The sequence below is a fragment of the Papaver somniferum genome, chromosome 8 (genome assembly GCF_003573695.1).
Source record: "Papaver somniferum cultivar HN1 chromosome 8, ASM357369v1, whole genome shotgun sequence".
NCBI classification, from domain to species: domain Eukaryota; kingdom Viridiplantae; phylum Streptophyta; class Magnoliopsida; order Ranunculales; family Papaveraceae; genus Papaver; species Papaver somniferum.
Window position 1 is genome coordinate 160,231,546 of NC_039365.1, and position 25,219 is coordinate 160,256,764.

The following is a 25,219-nucleotide window of genomic DNA, read 5'->3' on the forward strand; positions in this document are numbered from 1 at the left end:
CCATTTCCATCAATGGTTAAGTCATATTATTTCTTATTGATATTGGGTTAGAAGACAAAAGACAAATCTCTATTGATCGTCAATGGAAAACCCAAAGATACGTAACCATTACTTATTCTATTTATGGATCCTCAAATGCTTGTATTTGTTCACATAAACTTTGCATTATTGTTTTGCATGCATGAATTACATGTAACCGACAAATAATACAAACAGTAACTAACCGTCCTCGCATAGTTGCTGGTTTATCTACCCCACGGTCCGCATCCAAATTTTGTCATTATATGTCTCTAACACCCTTGTGTTCTCTTAGGAATTAGTCGAGAAGCATATCCACCACCATGACTAAACCCATCACCAATATGATCTGGTTGTTTTTCTTGAAGTTGTTTCCTCAAGACATAAGCATCTTCCCCATCATCACACAACTTAACTGCAGTACCATAATTTTCATACCCTAATATTTTTGTATAAAGATCAACCGCAGCGTGATTACTTATACGAACATGAAGAGAAACATATACAGAATTGTATTCTTATACCATAACATTCTGTACAACACTCATGAGTTTCTTTCCAACCCCTAATTTACGGTGACTAGGAAGAACACATAAAGATAAAATATAACCATAACGTTTAACACCTTCTCCCTTCATCCTACCAACAACATATCCAACAATACGACCAGTACCGTGGCCTTCTGTGACATAAACAAGTTGAGGCGACGAAATTATATAAAATTCATAGAAAACATAATCCCATGGCTTTTCCTCTGGGGAAAAAAGAAAGGCACGCGCTTGAATCCCTGGTATATCATACATTGTTGCTTGTCTGATGTCAACCATTATTGGTGCCAAAGGATTTTAGATAGTGATGAGAAGCGAAGAAAAGAGGAGCAACTATGTGGGAAAGAGTTTGTGGTATGGTATTCTAAAATCTAAAAACACCATTCAACAGCTGTCTATAATGCATATTCAAAGTAGAAACAAATGTTCTTTCTGGAATGATATATGGATAAGAGAAAATTCGCTGGCTAGCCTATATCATTCTCTTTATATAGGTTATCTAGAAATAAACATGCTACTGTAAGAGACATGGTAAATGATACTGACAATGGATCTTCCTGGGATTTCAATTTTCACTAGGAATCTCAAAGAAGATGAGGTGGAAATGGTTGCTACTTTGCTGGGTCAAATCAATGCTCCAATTCTGGCTGAATCTGGATATGATTACCTGTCTTGGAATCCTGGTAACAGTTTCTCTATAAAATCATGTTATGATGCTTTTGAGGTTGCAGGGTAAATCAGATTTCCTCACAAGAGCTTATGGAATCCAAGAATTCCACAAAAGGTTCTATTTTTCACTTGGAACTTATGCTATAATGTATCACCTACACTTGACACTCTGCATAACTCGATTGTTATTAATGGGTGTATTATGTGTAAGAATGCATCTGAATCTAACTCCCATTTATTGTTACATTGTGATGAAACAAGAAAGCTCTGGGATTTTTTATTTACAAGTTTCAATCTTGTATGGGTCTTCAGGGAAGATGTTAAGGATACTATTTGGGAACGGAACAAAAAGAAAGGGAATTCTTGGAGAAATAAGCTTTGGAGCATGATTCCTTTTGCCATTTGGTGGGTAATTTGGAATGAAAGAAATGGGAGACTATATCAAGGAAGATATAAGCATTTCAATCAGCTTTTGAATGAAGTAAAATGCCTACTTTAAAACTTGTCTTTAGGCACCAAGATTTTTGAGAACATCTCTATTAACAGTTTATTGTTCAACTGGAATGGAGTGTTGGGTATTACTTAGCCTTTAATTTTTGGCAAGTCTGAATTTTGTCTCTGTTTTTTTGTCTCTGACTTAAAGGCCAGTTTTTGCTTTACTTTAGTGTTCAAGGTTACTTTGTAACCTCCTTTGTAACACAACTTCATGTTTCCACTTGTTTGTGGTAGCTATGTCTTTTCTTTTTAATAACTGCACCTAACACGAACAAGTTGGGCTATATTTATATGGGTTACTTGATTACCAAGACCTGCTAACCCTCGAACCCGAGCCCGGATTAGCTCAGTGGTAACTACGTGAATAATCAAATATAAAAGGGTAAAATAGTAAACCAAAATGTATAAAGTACACCGATAAAATAGAAAATCTGATTATCAGAAATCTGCAAATTTTTCTGATTGAAGAAGAAGATGGCGACGAGTACAAGAGAAGGTCGAAGGAGAAGGATTGTTGATAGAGGAGAAGATCGTCTTGCTCTTATCACAGGTCGAATCAAAACCCTAGATTCATCACCATTAACACCTTTATCACCGTCACCATCAGAACCGCAACCAAATCCAGTACTAGAATTAAAACCACAACTACAATCAGAGCATACTCGGACATTCTCATCTCCACCAGTTTTATCTCGTCGAGATAATATTCAATCCCGCTCTGGTCCGATTATAGGTACTTTCTTTTTTATCCCTCTTGCTCGAATTCTTGTATTGAATTATTGTTAGATTTAATTTAAGTTCTAGGTTTTTTTAATTTTTCTATTGGAATCATGTGATTGTTCTGTGCTGAATTCGTTGAAATCCCTCAATTTTGACTTAGGGTTCATTTTAACATGAGAAATTGCAAATTCCCAAAGTATGGTTGAGACCCTAGATTGTGATACCTTTATGTGTAAGATTGTTTTATGTGGTATTGAAGATTGGTTTTCGTTTTAGTTGAAGGGTTGTTGAGATGAAACGATCCAATTGAAAACTGATCTTCCCTACCAGAAAGTAGAGTTTGTATTAGTTGATTTGATATCTTAACATGAAAAGTAAAATAATACTAGGTACAGTTACAAAGAGTTGAAATGATTTCTGTTGGAGTATGGATTATGATGTGGTAATGTGGATGACCTAGTTAACAAAAATCAATGAGATTATATGGTTTGGTTCGAAATCTTCTTGGGAACTTCATTTTGAACTGATTGTTAAGATTTCTGTTTTGATGATTGGTTAATCAAAAGAGTGTTTGTGAATTGTTTGAAGGATGGTAATATTGATTTAGAGACTCGTTGAATCATATATTTAGACATCATAACACTGATATATGCTATTCTGAACTAGTAAACGAAATTCAATGCAGTTATATGGTTTGCTTCTAGGGAACTTCATTTTGAACTGATTGTTAAGATTTTTCTGTTATATTATTTGGTTAAGTACAATAGTTTTTGTGGATTGTTTTTAAAAGGATGGTAATATTGATTTAGGAACTTGTTGGACCATATGTTTAGACATCATAACATGATCATATGCTATTCTAACTTCTCCTTCTTATGCAAACTTGAGCCTTTTCGACGAAAACCTGAGGTCACTACTTACAAGGATAAAAATAGAACCTTGTTAATTTTCTTTCTTTCTTGTGGAAAAATAGCTACACAAATTGCTTCAACACTCTATTGATTAATTTGTCATTCGGTTGTCGCAGTTGATTCCAGTGATGTTGTTAATGACAATGGGATCCGCAGTATTCCTAAGCCAAAACCATCAATTGTCAATGAAACTTCAAGCAACGCTTCCACTCATTATGGAGATCAAGTGGAACATCAGTTACGTACTAGTGAGGGTAATGTTGAAGAAATAAGATCACCTGCTTTGGGAATTGGCAATGAAAAGCAACCAAAACTGGAACATCAGTTACATACTAGTGAGGGTAATGTTGAAGAAATAAGATCACCTGCATTGGGAATTAGCAATGAAAAGAAACCAAAAGTGGTAGCATCAACAGTTGTAGAAGATTCATCTCAGAGTACACCTTCTGATACAACACCACTTTCACATGCAGCACCACGGTCACATCATCCTACACTGTTCACTCCTAAGCAAATTAGTTCTGCCATTGCTGCTTCGGAGAACTTCCGTGTTATTTTCTCTGTCACCATAGCACTTCTGGTGATTCTATCCCATCTAAATTTACCTATACTAAGCGGCAGTGAAGTTGTAAAAAACTTTATCATGTCAAGGCCTCTTTATCTGGTCCTGTTGGCGGATTTCACTATTGTGGTCGCACTATTACTGTTAACGAAACGAGGAAGTCCTATGAAAACTGTGGAAGAGGCAAATAGTAGGGCAATGAATGTGGGGGAAGCACTGGAGACTGGAATAGTGATGTACAAGGCTTTTAGGGCAGTTTTCATGGACTGCAGTGTCTATGCAGTAGTTCTTATATCCGGACTCTCTCTGTTGCAAACATTTCGGTCTTAGTTGTTTGTTGTACATCATCGCTCACAGTGAGCTTTTTCCAATATTAGTCAGTTACCCTTGCACCCAGAGTTTACACGTTTTCTTCTTCTTTTTGTGCTTACTGCAGTTTACACGTTTTCTTCTTATCCAAGAGTCTCAACACAGAGCCGTCTTATAGACCAGGCCTGCTAGGTTATTACATTGTTAGGGCCCAAGATTTTAACATTTTAATTTTTCTTTCAGCTTGATTCTTTTAGCACTCTTACATAGTGGTTCATGGTCATACTATCTAGTTATTGAATGCTGTTTGGTTTGATTTGTAAGTACCACCTGCTGCTTTCCAATTGCGTTTAGCTATCTACTTTTGTACACTTCTTCCATTTTCTTCAAACTAGTTTAGATCTCTTCCTTCCCAATAAATTCATATAAAATTTGATGAATGTCTATGCCATTAGAAAAGGATAAAATTTGGATCAAATCCCCCTTTTTCTTTCTTTTTTTTCCCCTATGAGACATTATATTGATTGATTTAAACTAAAAAGAGATCACGCGTGAGTCTTCAATTACATATAAAGCAAAAGTATTTCCAAAAGTTAGTTTCAAACAATCATTTCTACCGCCTGATTTGCTAGTTCATCTGCCGTCTGGTTTGGGTCTCTATAAATGTGGTGGATTATATAATACAGAATGAGTCGCAATAGGTTTCTGATTTTGTTGATCATATCTCACAAGCACGAAGGTGTCTCAATCCTAATCGTGAGATGAAATGAATGAAGTTTTGTGAGTTAAGTTTTAAGCAAATGTTTTGTCCATTGTCTTTTTGTTGATGTTTTGACCATCATAAGCATGACCTATGTTTCCGCCACTGACATTGTGGTTATTCCTAGAGGTTATGACATTGCTTTGTTCGTGGTTTTGGGAATTTTGCAGAAAATGTCACTATAAGTTTGATGTTACAATTAATGGAAAAGTATAATACAAAAATCATTATCAAACTGGAAAAGATCGAAACATCAAGTATCAACTCTTTGAAATCAAGATCTCGTTAGAGCAACGCTCGGTTGAAGCCATAAGTATTGGTATGTAAAGTTTGTCGTAAATGTTAGATGACCAAAATTATTTCTTGATTTATAGTCTATTAAAGTCAGTCTCAGAGAATTAAATCATGGTGGTTAGCATCAGAAATCACCGGATACCCTCGAAGATTGAAAACTAATGAACATCATAGACATCTGCGATAACTTCATTAACAAAGGTATGTGAAGACTAACTATCCTATTTGAAAAGGAGATGGTACCAAGTACACCGCCTACTTTTTTCTTCGGCAACCTATATGGAAAAAACCTAATACAATCACAAGTAGGTCAGATTGCATATAAAGTTTTTCTCTTTCTCTTCAATAATCAATGTGTATAGATTAAAGGTCTGTGTACTTGATTCTGTAGAAGAGTTATTCGACGATCTCAAAAATCAATATCTAAGATCAATCTAGTTGTATCTGAATTATCAAGATCTGAATTCTAACAAGTACGAAGCTTGTATTTTATCTTCAAGATAAGAATTCAACAAGAACTAGTCTTGGTTTAATTTTAAACAATAAGGACTTAAACTATCTAGATCGATTACGTACTACTTGTGATATTCCTATTATAAATATAAATAATATAATGCGGAAAGGGAAATAACACAAGACACCATAATTTTATAAATGAAGAATACTGCATTGGCAAAAAAACCCGGGACCTCGTCCAACTTTCAACACCAAATTGTATTAAACCGTTATAGACACTAACCTACTATCAGACTTCAGACTGGAATGTAGTTGAGACCGACTTAACCCTCCAAACAATTTAGTTGTGGTCGTGCTCCTTACGTCTCTTAAGTCTCGCAAGATTCTACACACTTGATTTCCTTAGATAACGTCCTTTACAGCCTAAAACTTGTTTCAGCCTCAGTGAAGACTTTTAATACATATTTGCCTCTAATAGACATGCATGTTTGATTTCCCTTTTTGTTTTTCAATCTAGGTTTGGAAAATTGTTAACAATAGAAAAAGTTCATCAAACCTCATGGATCTGGAACACTTACACTCAGTTAGTTGAGAAGCATGGATTACTAACCACCCCTCAAGAATAATCTAAACGAATCAAAGAAGGGTTTAGATATACATCTTGAGGAATCACAAAGCAGTCTGAGATGAAGATAACTTACTGATTTATATCTATCTCATTTCTGATTTGAGATTGCTAAAACCTCAAGGATCAATAAGAATAAGATTTGGATACACGAACTATCAGGTAAAAGTCGTAACCTAAGTGAAATCTTCAAAGTCGTAACCTAGAATACAGTTTTATAAAGAACCTAAGTTACAAAGGACGACTGTGGATTAGCAATTAGGACATAAGAGTGCCATGGATTAAGAAATCATGTTGCAAGAGTCTCTCTATTTATCGATTTTCAAGGCTCTAGGTAGATTTGAATTCAATATAGGGTTGCTTGGAATTCAAGAAAACACTTTCTCAGTTTTGATGAAATGCTTAATAGGAATAAATGTAAGCATGTGAGAAATCCACCTTGAAATTACACAAAAGAATATACTTTATGGTCCAGGATTCTGGAACCGTGCACAATGATGGTTCATAGCATCAGTGGCCTTTGAGCTTACAAGCACATAGTGGTATTCAATAACACTCAAGACTTAATCAATGATCTATAAACATAGAGTAATTTAGTGGATAAAGTTTTTCTTAGAAGTGTCTACGAGAATTATAGAAAATCTAAACATAAATATATAAAATTGTTCGTGTACTTCTATTATACTGGAACTAGGCGGGTTTGCAAACCTTGGAAGTTCACTAAAGTCGGATGGTGGGGTTGCGAACCTACTTAATTCCCGAACCTGGATGTACATGGTTTGAAAACCGGGTTTGTGAACCTATGCCGAATTCAGTCTGAATTTGGTAAAACACACAAATATGTTTACCTATCGCCTAGAAGTTCTTTTTCTCACATAAATGATTTGAAACATTCCTAATATCCATATGCAATATGCAGTTTTGCTTAGGCAAAACAAAAATATTTCTTGAACAATAAATTATTTTTAACTAAGATTGTCAAGAATCTAGAACATTCATTGCTTGAATATTTCGAGAGTTTAGCCAAGACAAGCCTGAACTCGAAATTTATTCTTTGCGATATTAAATCTACTAAAATCATATGGCATAGTCTCATAAGATTGAATGGTAAACGCCGTGAGTAAATAGGATATGCCAGTCTTCACATACCTCTTTACTAATAAAATTCTCACAAATGTCTTCATTTGTTCTCCAGCCTTTAATGATGACTAATATTCAACTACCATACTCTAATCCTAAACCGAGACTTGACTTTAGTAAACTAGAAATCAAGATATAGTTTTGTACATCTATCATTGACAACAAGCTTGAGATAGCAAAACTTTCGAGTTCAACCGAGCGATGCTCTAACATTCTACTAGAGCAATGCTCGTTTGAACCCACTAGTATTGGTATGTCAAGTTAGTTGTCAAATTCAGATGAAACAAAGCATTCTTGATTTAGTTTACTAAAATCAGTTTCGTATTAGTTTAGGTTTAAAAAGTATAGTATTTAATCAAAGATATCCTTTAAGAATTGAGATTTAAGACTACACGAAGACATCTATGGATAATTTCATTCAAGGTTAGTACTAAATACTTGGTTCTCTTGTTTATTGTACCTCTCAATCTATCAAAACAAGTACTCTCACTCTGTGGAACAATTCCTATGACGGTAAATATATATTTATATATACTCTCGAGGATATTTTATCCCATCACTTTTGTGAGAATGACCTTTATCATTATAAAAGTCGTCAGGTTATATTGAATGAGAATATGAATTGAAAGAGTAAAGAATCACTCAATTCCGAGTTATAACGAAGAAGTTATGAGTGATTAATTAAAGAAACACTTATTATGTGTTGCTAAGGAAATTTGTGAACAAGAAATTTTTGCAATAGTTTGCAAACCTAAACCGTGAATACGTGACTAAAAGCCTATTTAGGTTTTGGGTGTTTCCTAACCTAAACAAGGTAGCTTTGTTTTCAAGCAACCTAGCATTGATCATTCACGATAAATAGAGGTTTCATGTAACTACACAATCTATCCCTTGGAAAATTGTGTCTGGTTGCATAAGGTTGTTATCTGTATCTTTGTTCTTCACAAACAAGAATGAGGTTTCAAAAGACTTTACTTGGAATTTGTAAAGCACGAGGAAGGTCTCTTCTTTGATAGTTATGAAACTTGTTCCTAGGTGTTTTTCACAAACCCTAGATTTAACAGAGCAAGATAAGCCTATTTTTTTCTAGGTGATCTTGTAAGGAAGATTTAGTTAGGGTTACGGTTCCGTAACTTAATTGTTGAGAACTATCTTTTGAAGAGAATTGGTGTTCTGCCAGAAGATTTTCAAGAGTATCTTCTAAAGAGAATTGATGTTCTGCTAGAATATTTAAGAAAAAAATTCTTAAATAAAATTGGTGTTGCGCTAGGAGTTCTAGAGGTGCGTGAATAAGTTTTCCAGTTGACAGACTATATTGCCCGTAAGCAACTTTTTTGTGTGCATGACCTTTAATTGACAAATATGTGTGCGCACATTCTTTTTTGTATTACAAGGAATACTTCTCACATGCTTACATGGTTTACATATTTGGGATTATTTTATATTGAGAAGTTAAAGTTTTCTTGGGATCAAAATAATTCGTAAACATACAACTAGTTCACGAATTTGATAAAAAAAAAATTGAAGGGCAAAGGGGCTCAAAGAGCCCAGAATTATTAAATTACCTCAGTAGAATTGAGGTTTGAAAGGATACAAAGAGTTGGAGAATGAGCATTCCACCAGCTATTTAAATTGTAATGCATTGCACATTGGCATAACAAGTGAGCCAAATTGTTTGCATTCTTAGGAACAGACTGAAACTTAACATCAGAAAAAGAGTTAACTAAATATCTTATTTCAAGAGTTACAGACTGTATAGACCAAGGAATGTTGTGAATATCTCCAAGGACTGCATCAGTCACATTTGTTGCATCACCTTCTATGATAATCTTGTCAAAATTAAATCGATTTCCCAACACCATTGCAAGTCTGCAGGAAATTGTTTCTGCCAGTAAAGATGAAGTTGCATCAAAAGAGATAGTTCCACAGCCAAGAAAATTACCATTGTGATCACGGGCTACGGCGCATCCGCTTCATTGTTTGGAATGAACGCGGCATCCACATTAATTTTAACATAAGGAAATTCCGAAGGACTCCAAAGGTGAAAGTTCCCCACTTGGATAGGAGAAGCATCAAATACAACATCTGTATCTACACACAGTTCGAAGTCCAAATGTGTGTTTCTAATAACCATTATTTCTGAAAAGTTAACCCGAGAGAAGATCATCTCATTTCGCAGTTTCCATAGATTCCAGATCAAAAAAAGTTTAAAGATAAAACTGTGATTCAAATTTTCATCCATCCAACTTATTATAATTTGATTAACATCAGTCACTGAGAAAGAAAAGCCTAGATCAACTCTAATGCTAGAAAAGGCTTTCCTTGATTTATGACAATCAAATAATAAGTGACCCACTGTTTCCAAATCTTGATGGCAAAAGGTACAATCAGATTCCATATTGGGTACAAATCTGTTAATGTTTCCTTTGACAGATATCCCATTATGAAGAACCTTCCATATGAAGAATTATATCTTTGGCAAGAGTTCGAAAGACCAAAATATCTTCCATGGAAAGACACTAAGAACTGAGTTTGAAGGAGTGGTATTTAGTAAGATTTTATAACAAGATTTGGTAGTAAATTTACCTGAAGATGTACCAGCCCAAACCAAAAAATCTTCAGAGTTCACCTCCGAACTTAAATAGATAGATGAAATGCACTGAACCGTTTCAGGCGAGAATAATTGTTGTAGTAGAGGTACATTCCAGGATTTTGGGTCTTGCAATATTAGATCACTTACTGTAACAATGTTTTTTGGCAAAGGAAAAGGACGACTGACAAGATGATCCAATGGTTGATAAAGCCAAGGATCGTTCCATATATTAACACTGTTACCATTTGTAATCTTCCAGAAAACCCTGTTAACAAGAATATGCCATACTTGCAGAATACTACTACATATAGAAGCAAATTTCTCAAGTACCTCAGCATTCCAGAAAGATATATCATGAATGTATTTTGTAGTGAGAAGTTTAACCCACATAACATCCTTCGATTCCAAAAATCTCCAGGCAAGTTTGCGTACAAGAGCAATATTCATCAATTCCATATTCTTTATATCCAGATGCTGTATTTTCAAATGTTGTTGTAGATACTGGTGAAAACTGGGTTCTTTTCGAACTTGTGAAGGGAATAATTTTTTTTTAGATTTAAATAATTTAGAAATGTAGAAAATTCAATTAACAAGTGATATAAATTTTATGGAGAAAATAGGGGTGATGATTCCACCATTCAACAATATTTATGTAGTTTTATTTATTTTTTATTATGCAAATTTAATAATTGTTTTGATTCTAACTATTGCCAAAAGCAGATTCTCAAAATATCAAAGATTAATCGCAAGCATAATACATCAAGATTATAAAACTAAGCATGTATTATCAAGAGAAAATATATTTGATTAATAAAAATCATTTAAATCATTTATTTTCAATGCAATTAATCATATATAAATATTACAAAAATTAATCAAATAAAAATTACCACATAAATATTGCGAGAAAGGCTTCCTCCGTCACCCCTGGGATTGGGTTTAGCTACTCATGATGAAAAACCTCTCAAATTGATTCATTGATACTCAAAAGTTGTTTACAATCAAGAGAAAATGGAGAAAAACGGTTTACAACAGTGTTTGAGACGCATATAAAGCGTTCAAAAAGAACGATACAACGGAAGTGTTGTTGTTCCGAAGTCGGGGAAAGGAATTGAGTATTGTCGCAATTAAGCGACCCTAATCAACGACTGTCCCTGAGGGTATTATGTTCTTCGTGTTCTTCCTTGCACCAGCAGCAAGCTTTTCTCCTGCGTGACTTTCTTTCGATTCTTCTCGGCTCCTAAACTCTCCCAAAGACTCTCCAAACTTGCTAAACTCTTTAGCCTTGTATTTATAGTGTTTTAGAACAAAAATATCCGACCATAACACCGTATAATCTCCCATTAATCCCGTCATTGCTCGCTGCCCATATTTAACAATAATTTCCATTTTTAAGCCCATGCACGCGTTAGATTTGATCCTGCACGCTCTAGTTAGCCTTCTCCACGTCTCAACACTCTTTCAACGCTAGTAGAACTCCTCCATGCACACAAGAACTTCAATTTTGCTCGTGTTACAGTACACGTGCTCTGTTTTGGGTGTGTGAATCATCACGCGTTTTCCAGCCAATTCCGATCGAACCCACTGCCCAAAATGTGTTCCTTAACCTATATCACATCTCTCTATCAAATTTCAGCCATTGAATCGACTCGTAACCCCTTCATTTTTGTGATCAAACTTCTGCCAGTTGAGAATTTCATTTCCCGCCAAAAAACAGTTTTCAGACGAAGAAGAAAGGGTGTCCCCCTATCCTGAACTGGGGTGCGAATAGCAGGTATCCACTGAGGTGCCCCTTAACCGATAGTGAGAGTCCGAATAACAATTGTCCTTCAAGGGTGCCCCGGGCAACTTTTCGAGCCGAATTTTCCAAAAATGTTTATTTCCTAAAAATACATAAAAACACAATATTAGTACAAAAATAGAGTTCCAACAATACGGACATTGAGGACAAATTAGACACAAAAATGCGTCTATCAAATACCCCCAAACTTATTATTTGCTAGTCCTCGAGCAAATTTATTCTAGAAAGGAAAATCATTTGGGGCGGAGTGTTGTCTCCGGAGGGTTTACCAGAGGTGTACCCACAAAACCTTTACTCCAGACCCTAACTATCTACGCAAAATCTTGGAAATCACTAAAGAGCCTCCTTGGTTGGCATACTTATTAATTATAGGAGGAAGTACCCTGATGCGAAATTCCAATTACTGTACACGAGTTTTCACTCAAGAATACTAAAATTCATATAAGTGATAGAGCTCTACTAAGATAGTTTCACGATGGACATCATACTCGGAGTCAGACTAATCACATGAAAAGATTAAGAAGATGGAAAAAGAAAAATGTATATGGTTGAAAAGTGAACGGTGTTTCCCATATCTGTCTGAAGGCCTCTGCCAAGGTGAACCTAACCTAAATGACTGAGATACCGGTCTGACTAATATTAACACACTGGCATATACAAGGGAACCAGTGGTCAATAATCCTAACTCTAGGTAAACACAACTGGCATATACAAGGGTACCAGTGGTCGACTTTATTAAACACACATTTATTTAAGAACTAACAACATGATTGGACCTTGTGGACCCAAGCACATGTTTCTTGTCAGCAGATTACATGGTAATTCCCGTGGATCCTGCATTCCACGCTTGTTTAGGCGACGGAGACAGGGAGAACACACACATATTGCTATCCAAGTGTTAGTATTTATTCCGATTGGTCAACTGGTCTGGTCTAATTTTTTTTTTTTTTTTTAAAAGGTAACTCAGTCACTCTATTTCACCCTAGCAAAGGTAACAACTTGAATCGTGTGCCCCACCAAATCACTTGAAATAAAAGAAAACTGAAAATAGAAAGTGAAAAGGACTCGACGAGATATGACGAAACTATCATGTTGTTTATAACACCTGAGTTCTGTGCTTTTATGAATAGACTCTATAGATGTTTCCATCTAGTCAGATTGGTTCCTCAACTCCTAAAACAAAAATGTTTCCATCCACTTAGATTGGTTAGTGCTATCCTTAATAGGCGTAAATTTCTAGGCTCTGGAGTTTATTTATTGCAACTTAAAACTAACAAAAAGTTTCTTCCCCACCCCCAAACTTAAATCTAACATTGTCCTCAATGTTTCTAATGAAAGAGCAGTACCAAAAGTAACATAACACGAGGAGAAGTTGGAAAGATAGTACCTGGGTGAAGAAAATCAAAAACTAATATACAACATACAATCCGCCTCGATGGTCAATCAAGGGTAAACAGGGTCCTCCAGAGGGACCTCCTCAACATCACCTGTAGGCAAGGGCTCTAAAAAGGGTTTCAATTTCTGATCGTTAACCTTCGAAGAACTACTACCATCCGGTGACTTAATTTCAACATCTCCATGAGGAAAAACAGTGCGAACAATAAAAGGACCCGTCCACCGAGAACTCAACTTCCCAGGGAAAAGATGTAAGCGGGTATCATACAGAAGAACTTTTTGACCTTGAGAAAATGTCTTTCTTAGAATATTCCTATCATTCACAAGTTTCATTTTGTTCTTATACTCCTTTGCACTATCATACGCATCTCTACGAATCTCTTCCAACTCATTGAGCTGGAGTTTCCTATGGGCTCCTGCCTTGTCGAGTGAAAAAATTAGCTGCTTAACAGCCCAATAAGCTCTATGTTCTAACTCAACAGGTAAATGACATGCCTTTCCATAAACAAGCCGATAAGGCGACATTCCAATAGGAGTCTTAAACGCAGTACGATAAGCCCATAAGGCATCAATAAGCCTAGACGACCAGTCTTCCGATTAGGATTAACTGTTTTCTCTAATATACGTTTTATCTCCCTATTGGAAACCTCAACTTGACCACTAGTCTTTGGATGATACGGGGTAGCTACCTTATGAGTAATACCATATTTCTTCATTAAAAGCCTAAAAGGTCCATTAAAAAAGTGCGACCCTCCATCACTAATTATAGCTCGCGGTGTACCAAAACGTGTAAGTATATTATTTTTCAAGAACTCAATCACAACCCTATGGTCATTGGTTTTACACGCAACCGCCTCAATCCACTTAGAGACATAATCTACGGCGACAAGGATGTATAGGTTACCAAAAGAATTAGGGAACGGACCCATAAAGTCAATACCCCACACATCAAAGACCTCAACAATCAGAATCGGGTTCAAGGGCATCATGTTCCTACGGGAAATGGTTCCTAATTTCTGGCAACGTTCACAAGTAACACAGTAACTATGGGAGTCTTTAAACAACGAAGGCCAATAGAATCCACACTGCAATATCTTAGCAGCAGTCTTCTTAGCACTAAAGTGACCCCCACAAGCATGATCATGACAAAAGGAAATAATACTGGACTGGTCACTCTCAGGTATACATCTCCTAATAATCTGGTCTGGACAATACTTAAACAAATAAGGATCATCCCAAAAGAAGTGCTTAACCTCGCTAAAAATCTAGAACGATCTTGTTTACCCCAATGTTGGGGCATTCGACCAGTAACAAGATAGTTCACTATATTCGCATACCAAGGTAATTGGGTAACAAAGAACAATTGTTCATCAGGAAAGCTATCCCTTATAGGAAGGGAATCATCTGGGGAACTAACAACTAGCCTAGACAAGTGATCTGCTACAACATTTTCGGCACCCTTTTTGTCTCTAATGTCTGGAGAAAATCTTGCAACAACAGAATCCACCTAATCAATCTAGGTTTAGTATCCTTCTTAGACAAAAGATATTTTAAAGCAGCATGATCAGTATATATGATGATCTTAGAACCTAAGAGATAGGGTCTAAACTTGTCTAAGGCAAACACAATGGCTAATAGTTCCTTCTCGGTAGTGGTATAGTTCAACTGGGCATCATTCAGAGTTTTGCTAGCATAGTAAATCACATGAAGTAACTTATTTTCTCGCTGACCTAGCACAACACCAATAGCATAATCTGAAGCATCACACATGATCTCAAAGGGTAGGTTCCAGTTGGGTGCCTGGACTATGGGGGCGGTAGTGAGTAATGACTTAAGCTTCTCAAAAGCCTCTAAACAAGCATCATCAAAGACAAACTTAACATCTTTTGCAAGCAAATTGCAAAGAGGTCTAGACATCAAGCTAAAATCCTTAATGAAACGACGATAAAAACCAGCATGCCCTAAGAATGACCTAATATCTCTTACGGTTTTTGGGACCGGTAAAGTTTTAATAAGGTCAACTTTGGCTCTATCTACCTCTATACCCTTTGAAGATACAATATGCCCTAGAACAATTCCTGAACGAACCATAAAGTGACATTTCTCCCAATTAAGCACTAAATTCTTTTCCTTACACCTAGTCAAAACTAATGACAAATGATGCAAGCACTCATCGAAAGACGAACCAAACACTGAAAAATCATCCATAAAGACCTCTAAGAACCGTTCTACCATGTCAGAAAATATGCTCATCATGCAACGCTGAAAAGTCGCAGGGGCATTACATAGCCCGAAAGGCATGCGTCTATACGCAAAGGTACCAAAGGGACAGGTAAAAGTGGTTTTCTCCTGGTCTTCTGGGGAATAACGATCTGATTATATCCAGAGTAGCCATCTAAAAAGCAGTAGTGACTATGTCCAGCTAATCTCTCTAGCATCTGGTCGATGAAGGGAAGGGGAAAGTGGTCCTTCCTAGTGACCTTGTTCAATTTCCTATAGTCAATACAAACACGCCAACCCGTGGTCACTCGGGTCGGGATTAACTCATTGTTATCATTCTGGACTACAGTAATACCAGATTTCTTGGGAACAACCTGAACGGGGCTGACCCACTTACTGTCTGAAATAGGGTAGATAATGCCTGCATCTAATAGCTTAAGAACCTCAGTTCGAACTACTTCTTTCATATTGGGGTTTAGTCGACGTTGCATCTCCCTAGAAGGTTTGGTGTCTTCCTCTAAATAGATCTGATGCATACAAACAGTAGGACTTATACCCTTAATGTCTGCTATGGTCCACCCTAAAGCTTCCTTGTTGTTTTGAAGGACGGTTACTAGCCTACTTTCCTGATCTCTATCCAAGTCGGAAGAAACAATCACAGGTAAAGTCTCAGACGGGCCTAAAAACACATACTTCAGGGTATCTGGCAATGGTTTTAGGTCCAACTTAGGAGGCTCTTCTAAAGAAGGAACTAGGGTAGACTTAGAAACTGGTAGTGGTTCGAACTTAGGTTTCCATCCATTACTAGTATCTAACAAAGGGGTTGAATCTAACAAAGCATTCACCTCATTAATCACCTTATCATCATCAAAATCAATCCCAAAGTGAGCTAGGCATTTCTCTAATGGATCTTCTAACAAAGTGTTTGGTAATGACTCCTCGACTAATGTTCCTATCATGTTCACCTCTTCTATATTCGAGTCATCTAGTTCAGAGGGTAGCTTACTAATATTAAAAATGTTCAGCTCAATAGTCATATTACCAAAAGACAAATTCATAATACCATTTCGACAGTTAATGATCGCATTGGATGTAGCTAAAAACGGGCGACCTAAAATCACTGGTATTTGGTTCTCTGGGTCAGGGATAGGTTGGGTATCTAGGATAACAAAATCCACCGGATATATAAACTTGTCGACCTCTATGAGAACATCCTCGATCACACCACGAGGAATTTTAACGGACCTATCAGCTAACTGAAGTGTCATCTGTGTAGGTTTCATCTCACCAAGTCCTAGCTTAAGGTACACATGGTATGGCAGTAAGTTCACACTGGCTCCTAAGTCAAGCAACGCTTTCTCAACACGGTACTTACCTATTGTACAAGCAATGGTAGGGGACCCTGGGTCTTTATACTTAGGAGTAGTGGTATTCTGAATAATAGAACTCACATGACTAGCTATGAAGGCTTTCTTCTGGACACTGAGCTTACGCTTTCGCGTACACAAGTCCTTAAGGAACTTGGCATAAGAGGGAATCTGCCTAATTGCATCTAATAATGGAAGGTTGATATTAACCTGCTTAAAAACCTCCATATATCATTAAAGTTGGACTCCCTCTTAGTCGGAACTAGCAGCTGGGGGAACGGGGCTCTGGGAACAAAGCCGGGCTCATCAGGACCCTCATTGGTCTCTTTGGAGACTCTATCAGTCTCTCATTTTCTGGCTCATAAGGGTGAACTACAGCATGTTCACTATCAGGCATGGCAACCTTATTGTCAACTTTCTTTCCACTCCTAAGGGTTGTAATAGAGTTCACATGATTGTACGATTTCTCTGCTTTAGGATTGGGTTGAGTTTGACTAGGAAACTTACCTTTTTCCCTCAAAGACTCATTTATATGACTAACCTGGGTTTTCAACTCGGAAATAGCCTGAGAGTTAGCCTGACCTATTCTCTTATTTTCTTCTATACCTTGAGCAACAGATTGCTGAAACTCCATAGTGTTACAGTTAACAAAGCAAGAGACTCTTCTAAACTCATAATCTTCTTATCCGAAGGGTTCTGAAACTGTGCCGGGGCTGAAGGATTCTTAGGATAGCCAAAACCTGGGGGAGCTTGAGAGTTACTAGACTGACCTTGATTCTGGCCCTTAGACCAAGAAAGGTTGGGATGGTTTCTCCAGCCAGGGTTATAGGTTTCTGAATAAGGGTCAAACTTCTGACGGTTATCGAATCTAGTGTTGTTATAAAGAGCATTGGCTTGCTCTTCAACAGTATGGTCTTCCCAAAAAGGCTCTATTCTACCACTAGTACCACTAGAATGACCTAATTCCAACGCTTCTAACCTTTTGGCTATGGCTGCTATTTTAGCATCTGACTCATAGGATCCTTCTACCCTATTGACATTTCCTCTACTTAGAAGAATTTTTTCTGGGGTTCCCTATTATTTTCCCATTGTTGGGTCTTATTGGCGATTTCATTCAAAAATGTCATCGCCTCATCAACAGTTTTATTCTCAAACCCACCTGTGCATAAGGACTCAACCATGGTCGTTGTTGAATAGTCTAAACCCTCGTAGAGGATCTGAACTAACCTAACCTTCTCTAAACCATGATGAGGACATTGAGAAATTAAGTCATTGAACCTTTCTAAATACCTATATAAAGATTCTCCCTCTTGTTGAGCAAAAGTACAAATTTGTGTCCTAATAGACGATGTTTTGTGCCTTGGGAAAAACTTATGTATAAAGGCAGATGTAAGTTGTTCATAGGTTTCAATTGACTCAGAATCCAAACTATACAGCCAAGATTTGGCTTTATCTTTTAAGGAAAAGGGGAATAACCTAAGTTTCAGTGCATCATCACTAAGGTTTTTAATTTTCAGAGTACTACATACTTCCTCAAATTCCCTAACATGAAAATAGGGGTTCTCATTCTCTTTTCCTAAAAAGGTTGGGAGCATCTGTAAAGTCCCAGGTTTGAGTTCATAATTTGCCTCGGTTTCAGCTAACTTGATACAAGACGGACGAGAGGTCCTAGTTGGGTTCAATAAAGCTTTTAAAGTTGCCATTTCTGGCACTACCAAAGGACTAGGAGAAATTTCTTCACAAAGACGCAGATTCTCAAAACTGAAGTTTCCAAAAACGGGGCTCTCTAAAGAAGAGTCTTCGAGCTCCCGCCTCCACAAGAAGAACTACTAGGTTTATCACTAATCAGACGACCTAGAGTATCTCTTTTCCAAGCCCTATTAACAAAATCGGGCATACACTAAAAAAATCAAAAAGAAATAAAAATCCTAACAGGAAGGTTCTAGCAATCACACACAGGCTGACTCGACTTTACCACAGCAAACCTAGAGATTTCTAGCAAACAACAAGCATGATGGCTCACTTAGATTGTTTCTAGACTAGCTTCTATATCTCGAAAGGGAATTCGTTACAATTTAAGCAAACCCCTCTGGAATCAATCCGAGTCAAAGTAAGTTGAATCGAGGCGAGGGAAGCTTAGTGGAGCTTTGATACCCAAGGCCTCACCGCAGTACAAGGCGGCGCAGTCACGCATTCAACTCACAGAAACCGTCATGAACTTCGAAGTATGCTAAAAGAATAACCAATATCCTTCGAAAATTTTCCTAACAAGCTCGATACCCTATAGGTCTCTTTCTAATCAGATTTTAAAGCTTGGGTTCGCGTTAGGTTTTGTTCTCCTAAAGCGGGCAAGAAGGGAGCGGTGATGAAATCCGAACCCTTATCTTGTTTAGGCCAGGCCTTGCCCTTTACTAGGAAAATAAAGACAGTCCAAATTCGTCCTCAATCAATGATCACCTTAAGGAATACAGTAACTCGCTTACAGGAGATTCGCGAGTGTTTCGATTGGACTTACCTCCCGTACCAGACGGGGGATGAACCGTTGTCGTCGACTCGGGCCACGACTCCTATGCCGTGTGCGAACCCGAGGGGCCGAGGTGATATTGTAATCACCGTCCTTCCCTGCACACAGTTTGTATTTAACTACCCTTCCGTAGGGTTTTTAAAAAAAAAAATAATAAAGTCCAAGAGTCCAGTCCAAAGTCCAAATAAAGTAAAGTGCAAAAAAAAAGAAAAAAAAATAACCTAAAAAAAAAAAAAATCTCTCTCTCTCTTTTCTATATATAAAACAAAAAAATATTCCTCTTTCGCTCCTTTCGCTTTAAGCTTTTCCTTCCAAGGTCCTTAATACTCCACTTCGAACCTGCAAATCAAAGACAAAAAGAAACGTAAAAAGGAAAAAAAAAACCTAAAAAAAAAAAAAATTCTACCTAAGCACAGGTCCCCGTCGGCGGCGCCAAAAATTTGCTGTATTTTCAAATGTTGTTGTAGATAGTGGTGAAAACTGGGTTCTTTTCGAACTTGTGAAGGGAATAATTTTTTTTAGATTTAAATAATTTAGAATTGTAGAAAATTCAATTAACAAGTGATATAAATTTTATGGAGAAAATAGGGGTGATGATTCCACCATTCAACAATATTTATGTAGTTTTATTTATTTTTTATTATGCAAATTTAATAATTGTTTTGATTCTAACTATTGCCAAAAGCAGATTCTCAAAATATCAAAGATTAATCGCAAGCATAATACATCAAGATTATAAAACTAAGCATGTATTATCAAGAGAAAATATATTTGATTAATAAAAATCATTTATTTTCAATGCAATTAATCATATATAAATATTGTAAAAATTAATCAAATAAAAATTACCACATAAATATTGCGAGAAAGGCTTCCTCCGTCACCCCTGGGATTGGGTTTAGCTACTCATGATGAAAAACCTCTAAATTGATTCATTGATACTCAAAAGTTGTTTACAATCAAGAGAAAATGGAGAAAAACGGTTTACAACAGTGTTTGCGACGCATATAAAGCGTTCAAAAAGAACGATACAACGGAAGTGCTGTTGTTCCGAAGTCGGGGAAAGGAATTGAGTATTGTCGCAATTAAGCGACCCTAATCAACGACTGTCTCTGAGGGTATTATGTTCTTCGTGTTCTTCCTTGCACCAGCAACAAGCTTTTCTCCTGCGTGACTTTCTTTCGATTCTTCTCGGCTCCTAAACTCTCCCAAAGACTCTCCAAACTTGCTAAACTCTTTAGCCTTGTATTTATAGTGTTTTAGAACAAAAATATCCGACCATAACACTGTATAATCTCCCATTAATCCCGTCATTGCTCGCCGCCCATATTTAACAATAATTTCCATTTTTAAGCCCATGCACGCGTTAGATTTTATCCTGCACGCTCTAGTTAGCCTTCTCCACGTCTCAGCACTCTTTCAACGCTAGTAGAACTCCTCCATGCACACAAGAAATTCAATTTTGCTCGTGTTACAGTACACGTGCTCTGTTTTGGGTGTGTGAATCATCACGCGTTTTCCAGCCAATTCCGATCGAACACACTGTCCAAAATGTGTTCCTTAACCTATATCACATCTCTCTATCAAATTTCAGCCATTGAATCGACCCGTAACCCCTTCATTTTTGTGATCAAACTTCTGCCAGTTGAGAATTTCATTTCCCGCCAAAAAACAGTTTTCAAACGAAGAAGAAAGGGTGTCCCCCTATCCTGAACTGGGGTGCGAATAGCAGGTATCCACTGAGGTGCCCCTTAACCGATAGTGAGAGTCCGAATAACAATTGTCCTTCAAGGGTGCCCCGGGCAACTTTTCGAGCCGAATTTTCCAAAAATTTTTATTTCCTAAAAATACATAAAAACACAATATTAGTACAAAAATAGAGGTCCAACAATACGGACATTGAGGACAAATTAGACATAAAAATGCGTCTATCACCAGACCTCCACCATCTTTGTGTGGCTCCACTTTCTTCTAGTTAATGAAATAAAGTTTTCTTTCCTCCGAGCTATGACCCCACCAGAAAGATCGAATAATCTTTTCAATTTCCTGCAAGAATCCTTTAGGCAATAATAACCCATGAAGTAAATTGGGATCAATTGAAGATAACTTTCACTAGGACAGTTCTGCCTGCTGTATTGAGAAAATGCAGTCTCCATCCTGGCAATCTACTAATAAATTTATTTGACAAGAAATCAAAGTTAGAAATCCTAAAATCAGATTTGAGAGGGTAAAATGCCAAGATACTTATCTTCAATATTCATCTCTTTAACACCTAAATCTTGCATAATAACTTCGTTTCTGAACCCTGCAATACCTTTGCTAAAGTGAATCATAATTGATTTGCTGCCCTGACATATCCGCATATTCCTGTAACAACTTCACCATATTCCTCACATTGGTTCTTGTATTTTCACCAAAAAAGAAAAATCATCAGCGAACATCAGATGGGAAATTTTTGGCGCCCATCTATTAATTTCAAAGACCTGATAAAGTCCAAGTCGTTCATATTTTTCCATAAGAAGTGATAGACCCTGAGAACAAATGATGAAAAAAGTTGGGGAAAGTGGGAAGCCTTGGTGAATGCCACGTTCACTTCTAAAAAATCCATGTGAAGAGCCATTTATATTGATGGAAAAAGAAGCAGTAGTTACACATTCCACAATAAGAGTATGAGAAGTACCTGAAATCCCCATTATACTTAACACATCTCCTAAGAAATTCCAATTCACATTATCATATGCTTTTGCCATATCCACTTTTAGAGCAAAATGTCCATTTGTAGCTCTTGAAATATTCATATAATGTAATAGCTCCTTTGCAATTATAATGTTATCAAGAATCTGACAGCCTGGGACAAAGTCGTTGTGTGACCAACAAATGAATTCCTCCAAATATGGCTTGATTCTATTTGATAGAATTTTTGTAACAATCTTGTATAAGACATTACAAAGATATATAGGACGGAAATCCGTTGGTGTAACAGGATTCTTAACCTTTGGAATCAAAGAGATGTTAGTATGATTGAGTAAATCTGGTAAAACATCATACTCGAATATGTTTTTTATTGATTTAAAAACATCGTTACAAATAGTCGACCAATATTTCTTATAGAAAATCGGAGAATAGCCATCCAGACCGGGAGAAGTAAAAGATCTCATTTTAACTGCAACAACCCAAATCTCCTCCATTGTAGGAACCCTGCATAGAGCATCGTTATCCAAAGTGAATACAACTTGACCTTGCAAAGGCAGGTGAGAAGGAACTGGTTGTAATGGTTGTTGAAACAAATTATGAAAATGATGGACCATTGCATTAACAATCTCACTTTGATCTGACGTCCATATTTGATCACCAGTCATTATATGGCTGATAGTAGAGCTGGCAAACAAGCCAAAACCCGCGAGTTAATCCGTGCCCGTCCCGTGAAAACCCGAACCCGGCTCGGCTTGTTTTGAAACAAGCCGGGTTCGGGTTGGAGAAATGTCGGCTTGTGAGTAAACGGGTTAACCCGTCCCGGTCCGTGAACCCGCAGGTCAACCCGTAAACCCGTGACTGAGCTATCTTCACCTATAAAAGACACGGATGAATGAATCATATCACTTGAAAACTTACTTATATGTATTGTACAAAGTGAATGTTGGTTGATTTAAATATATTTCATTTTTGTAGATGGTATGTCTTGGCATTAGGTACTACTGCCAAGTTCTTGCATTTTCCTGATTCTTGCCATGGAAGAAGAATTTCGCATAAACCACATGTTCTTGTTTCTTTTCCTGTAAAAATGTTAGTACTAGTACTACTTCATCAACTTCTATTTTTAATCTCTGGGTTCTTCTTCTTTCATGAATTCATAGATGGGTTTTGTGGATTTGATACAGGGAATTCAATTCCATGTTCTTGCATTGTTCTAGAAAATTTGTTCTTGTTTCTTCACCTGCAACAATGTGAGTTCCTTATCTTCAGTTCTGAAACGGGCGGGCTAACTCGTGAACCCGCGGGTTCAACCCGTTACGGGCACGGGTTGAAGAAATGACAACCCGTGAAAAATTTCAACCCGCGGGTTTCAACCCGTATTAATCCGAACCCGTAACGGGCAAGCCCCTCCCCCGCCCCTCCCCCCCCCCCCCCCCCCCCCCCCCCGTTTGCCAGCTCTAGCTGATAGTATTTCCCCCCTCCTTTGATTGACAGATAAATGAAAGTGTCTTGTGTTGCAACTAAGATTCTTAATCCTCGCACACTATGCATCTTGTTGCTGCAAAAGTCGTCCTCTATAGACCTAGGTCTTCTCGAGAAATATAATTAGGTGACAACTTTGAAAACTTCACTTGGGATTTGTGAATCCAGGTCAGGCTATCTTTTACTTGATAAATCTTTGTTATCTTGAATCTATCTTGATCATCGTAGTTGTCTTCTACTCTAAAGGTCCATCTCTTATGCTATCTGGCCATTCAAGACTACCGATGGAAGAATAAGATTGATAAACACTACAAGGAGTTCTTCGTCTCTGACCTTGTAGTTCCGCAACATTAGGATCTAAACTTGATTTAGACAGACTTTATGAGGTAGAATCAATTAGGCATCTTTATAACCTTTTGAAAAGATAAGCCCTGATTGTTTGAGGTTTGCTTGATTTTTTTTTACATGGAGATCCCTCAAAGCAAATAGATTTCCATTACTTTAATTGGAACAAATTTGAAGGAAATCAAATAACTCTTATGTTGGAAGCAAGATAACACTAGTCTTCATGAAGAACTATGGAGCATCTCCTAGGTTTATAAAGGACGTCATCTAGGGAAATAAAGTGATATATAACAGATATAAGGAGCACGACTGTAGCTAAATAGCTTGAAGAATGTATTCGGTCTCAACCATATTCCAACATGATAGTAAGATAGTGTCTGTAGCAGCTTAATACAGTGTGGTATTCAAACTAGACGAGGTTATGGTGTTTTACTACTAGATTACAGGTTTCCTCAGTAAAAAAATCCGGTTTCTTGTGTTATTTATTTTTTGCATTATATTGTTTTATATTTATGATTAAAATATCACAAGTCGTACGTTAATCAACCTATATAGTTTTTAGCCTGATACTTAAGGATCTTATAAGACTTGTTTTTGTTAAATTCAGATCTTACAATATAGATCATACAAAGACTTTGTCTTGATTAAATTCAGATCCTCAAAGTTTAGGTACATTCTAGGTTGACCTTGTAAATTTGTATTTGTATTTTTTTTTTTTTTGTATCTAAACATATAGATCATACAAGGTTTAAGGTTTGTCCATACAGTTTCATGAACGAAAAAGTTGGTGGTTGACTAGGTACCCTCTCTTTTTCAAACTCTTTAGAGTAAATTATAGAGTAAAACCTCGCGATCTTAGATGTCCACGGTTGGGAAGATCTTGGGGAAAGACATTGCAATTTTGGATTTAAGGTTCAGGGAACTTCTGGAATGCTTTTTGACGCGTTTTTTGCTTCTAAATCAAGGAAACATGTTTTCAACATGACTCTACGACCTATAATTGTGAAATATATACTATCAGTGTATAATCTGTTATATTCTAGTGTCAAATTCATATGCTTATTTGATATTCTTCTATAATAAATTTCTTGATATTAATTTAGTTTCCCGTTCATGTATTTATGTTAGAAAAATAAGTGAAAATGACTATAAAAGTGATGAATAAATGAAATATTACTAGTGAAGACATATCAATTACTAGGTGCAGCTCGTGCAAATTACTAGGTGCAGCTCGTGCAAATTCTTTAAGTAATCACCTCTAACTTGTATATAACGAGAAGATAGTTCCCAA

At 36.8% G+C, this 25,219-nt stretch overlaps 2 protein-coding genes across 2 annotated transcripts; one reads left to right on the top strand and one right to left on the bottom strand.

Annotated features, from left to right (window-relative positions):
• Positions 1 to 290: 290 nt before the first annotated feature.
• LOC113306314 (N-terminal acetyltransferase A complex catalytic subunit NAA10-like) lies at positions 291 to 845 on the bottom strand. Its single transcript, XM_026555266.1, has 2 exons — positions 593 to 845; positions 291 to 457 (listed from the first exon to the last, which is right to left on the bottom strand). Exons 1-2 carry the CDS (start codon positions 843 to 845, stop codon positions 291 to 293), a joined length of 420 nt encoding a protein of 139 aa, XP_026411051.1.
• Positions 846 to 2,177: 1,332 nt separating this feature from the next.
• LOC113303725 lies at positions 2,178 to 4,480 on the top strand. The gene is made up of 2 exons (XM_026552784.1): positions 2,178 to 2,463; positions 3,478 to 4,480. The coding sequence occupies exons 1-2, from the start codon at positions 2,205 to 2,207 to the stop codon at positions 4,251 to 4,253; spliced, it is 1,035 nt and encodes a 344-aa protein (XP_026408569.1). The 5' UTR covers positions 2,178 to 2,204; the 3' UTR covers positions 4,254 to 4,480.
• Positions 4,481 to 25,219: the final 20,739 nt, after the last annotated feature.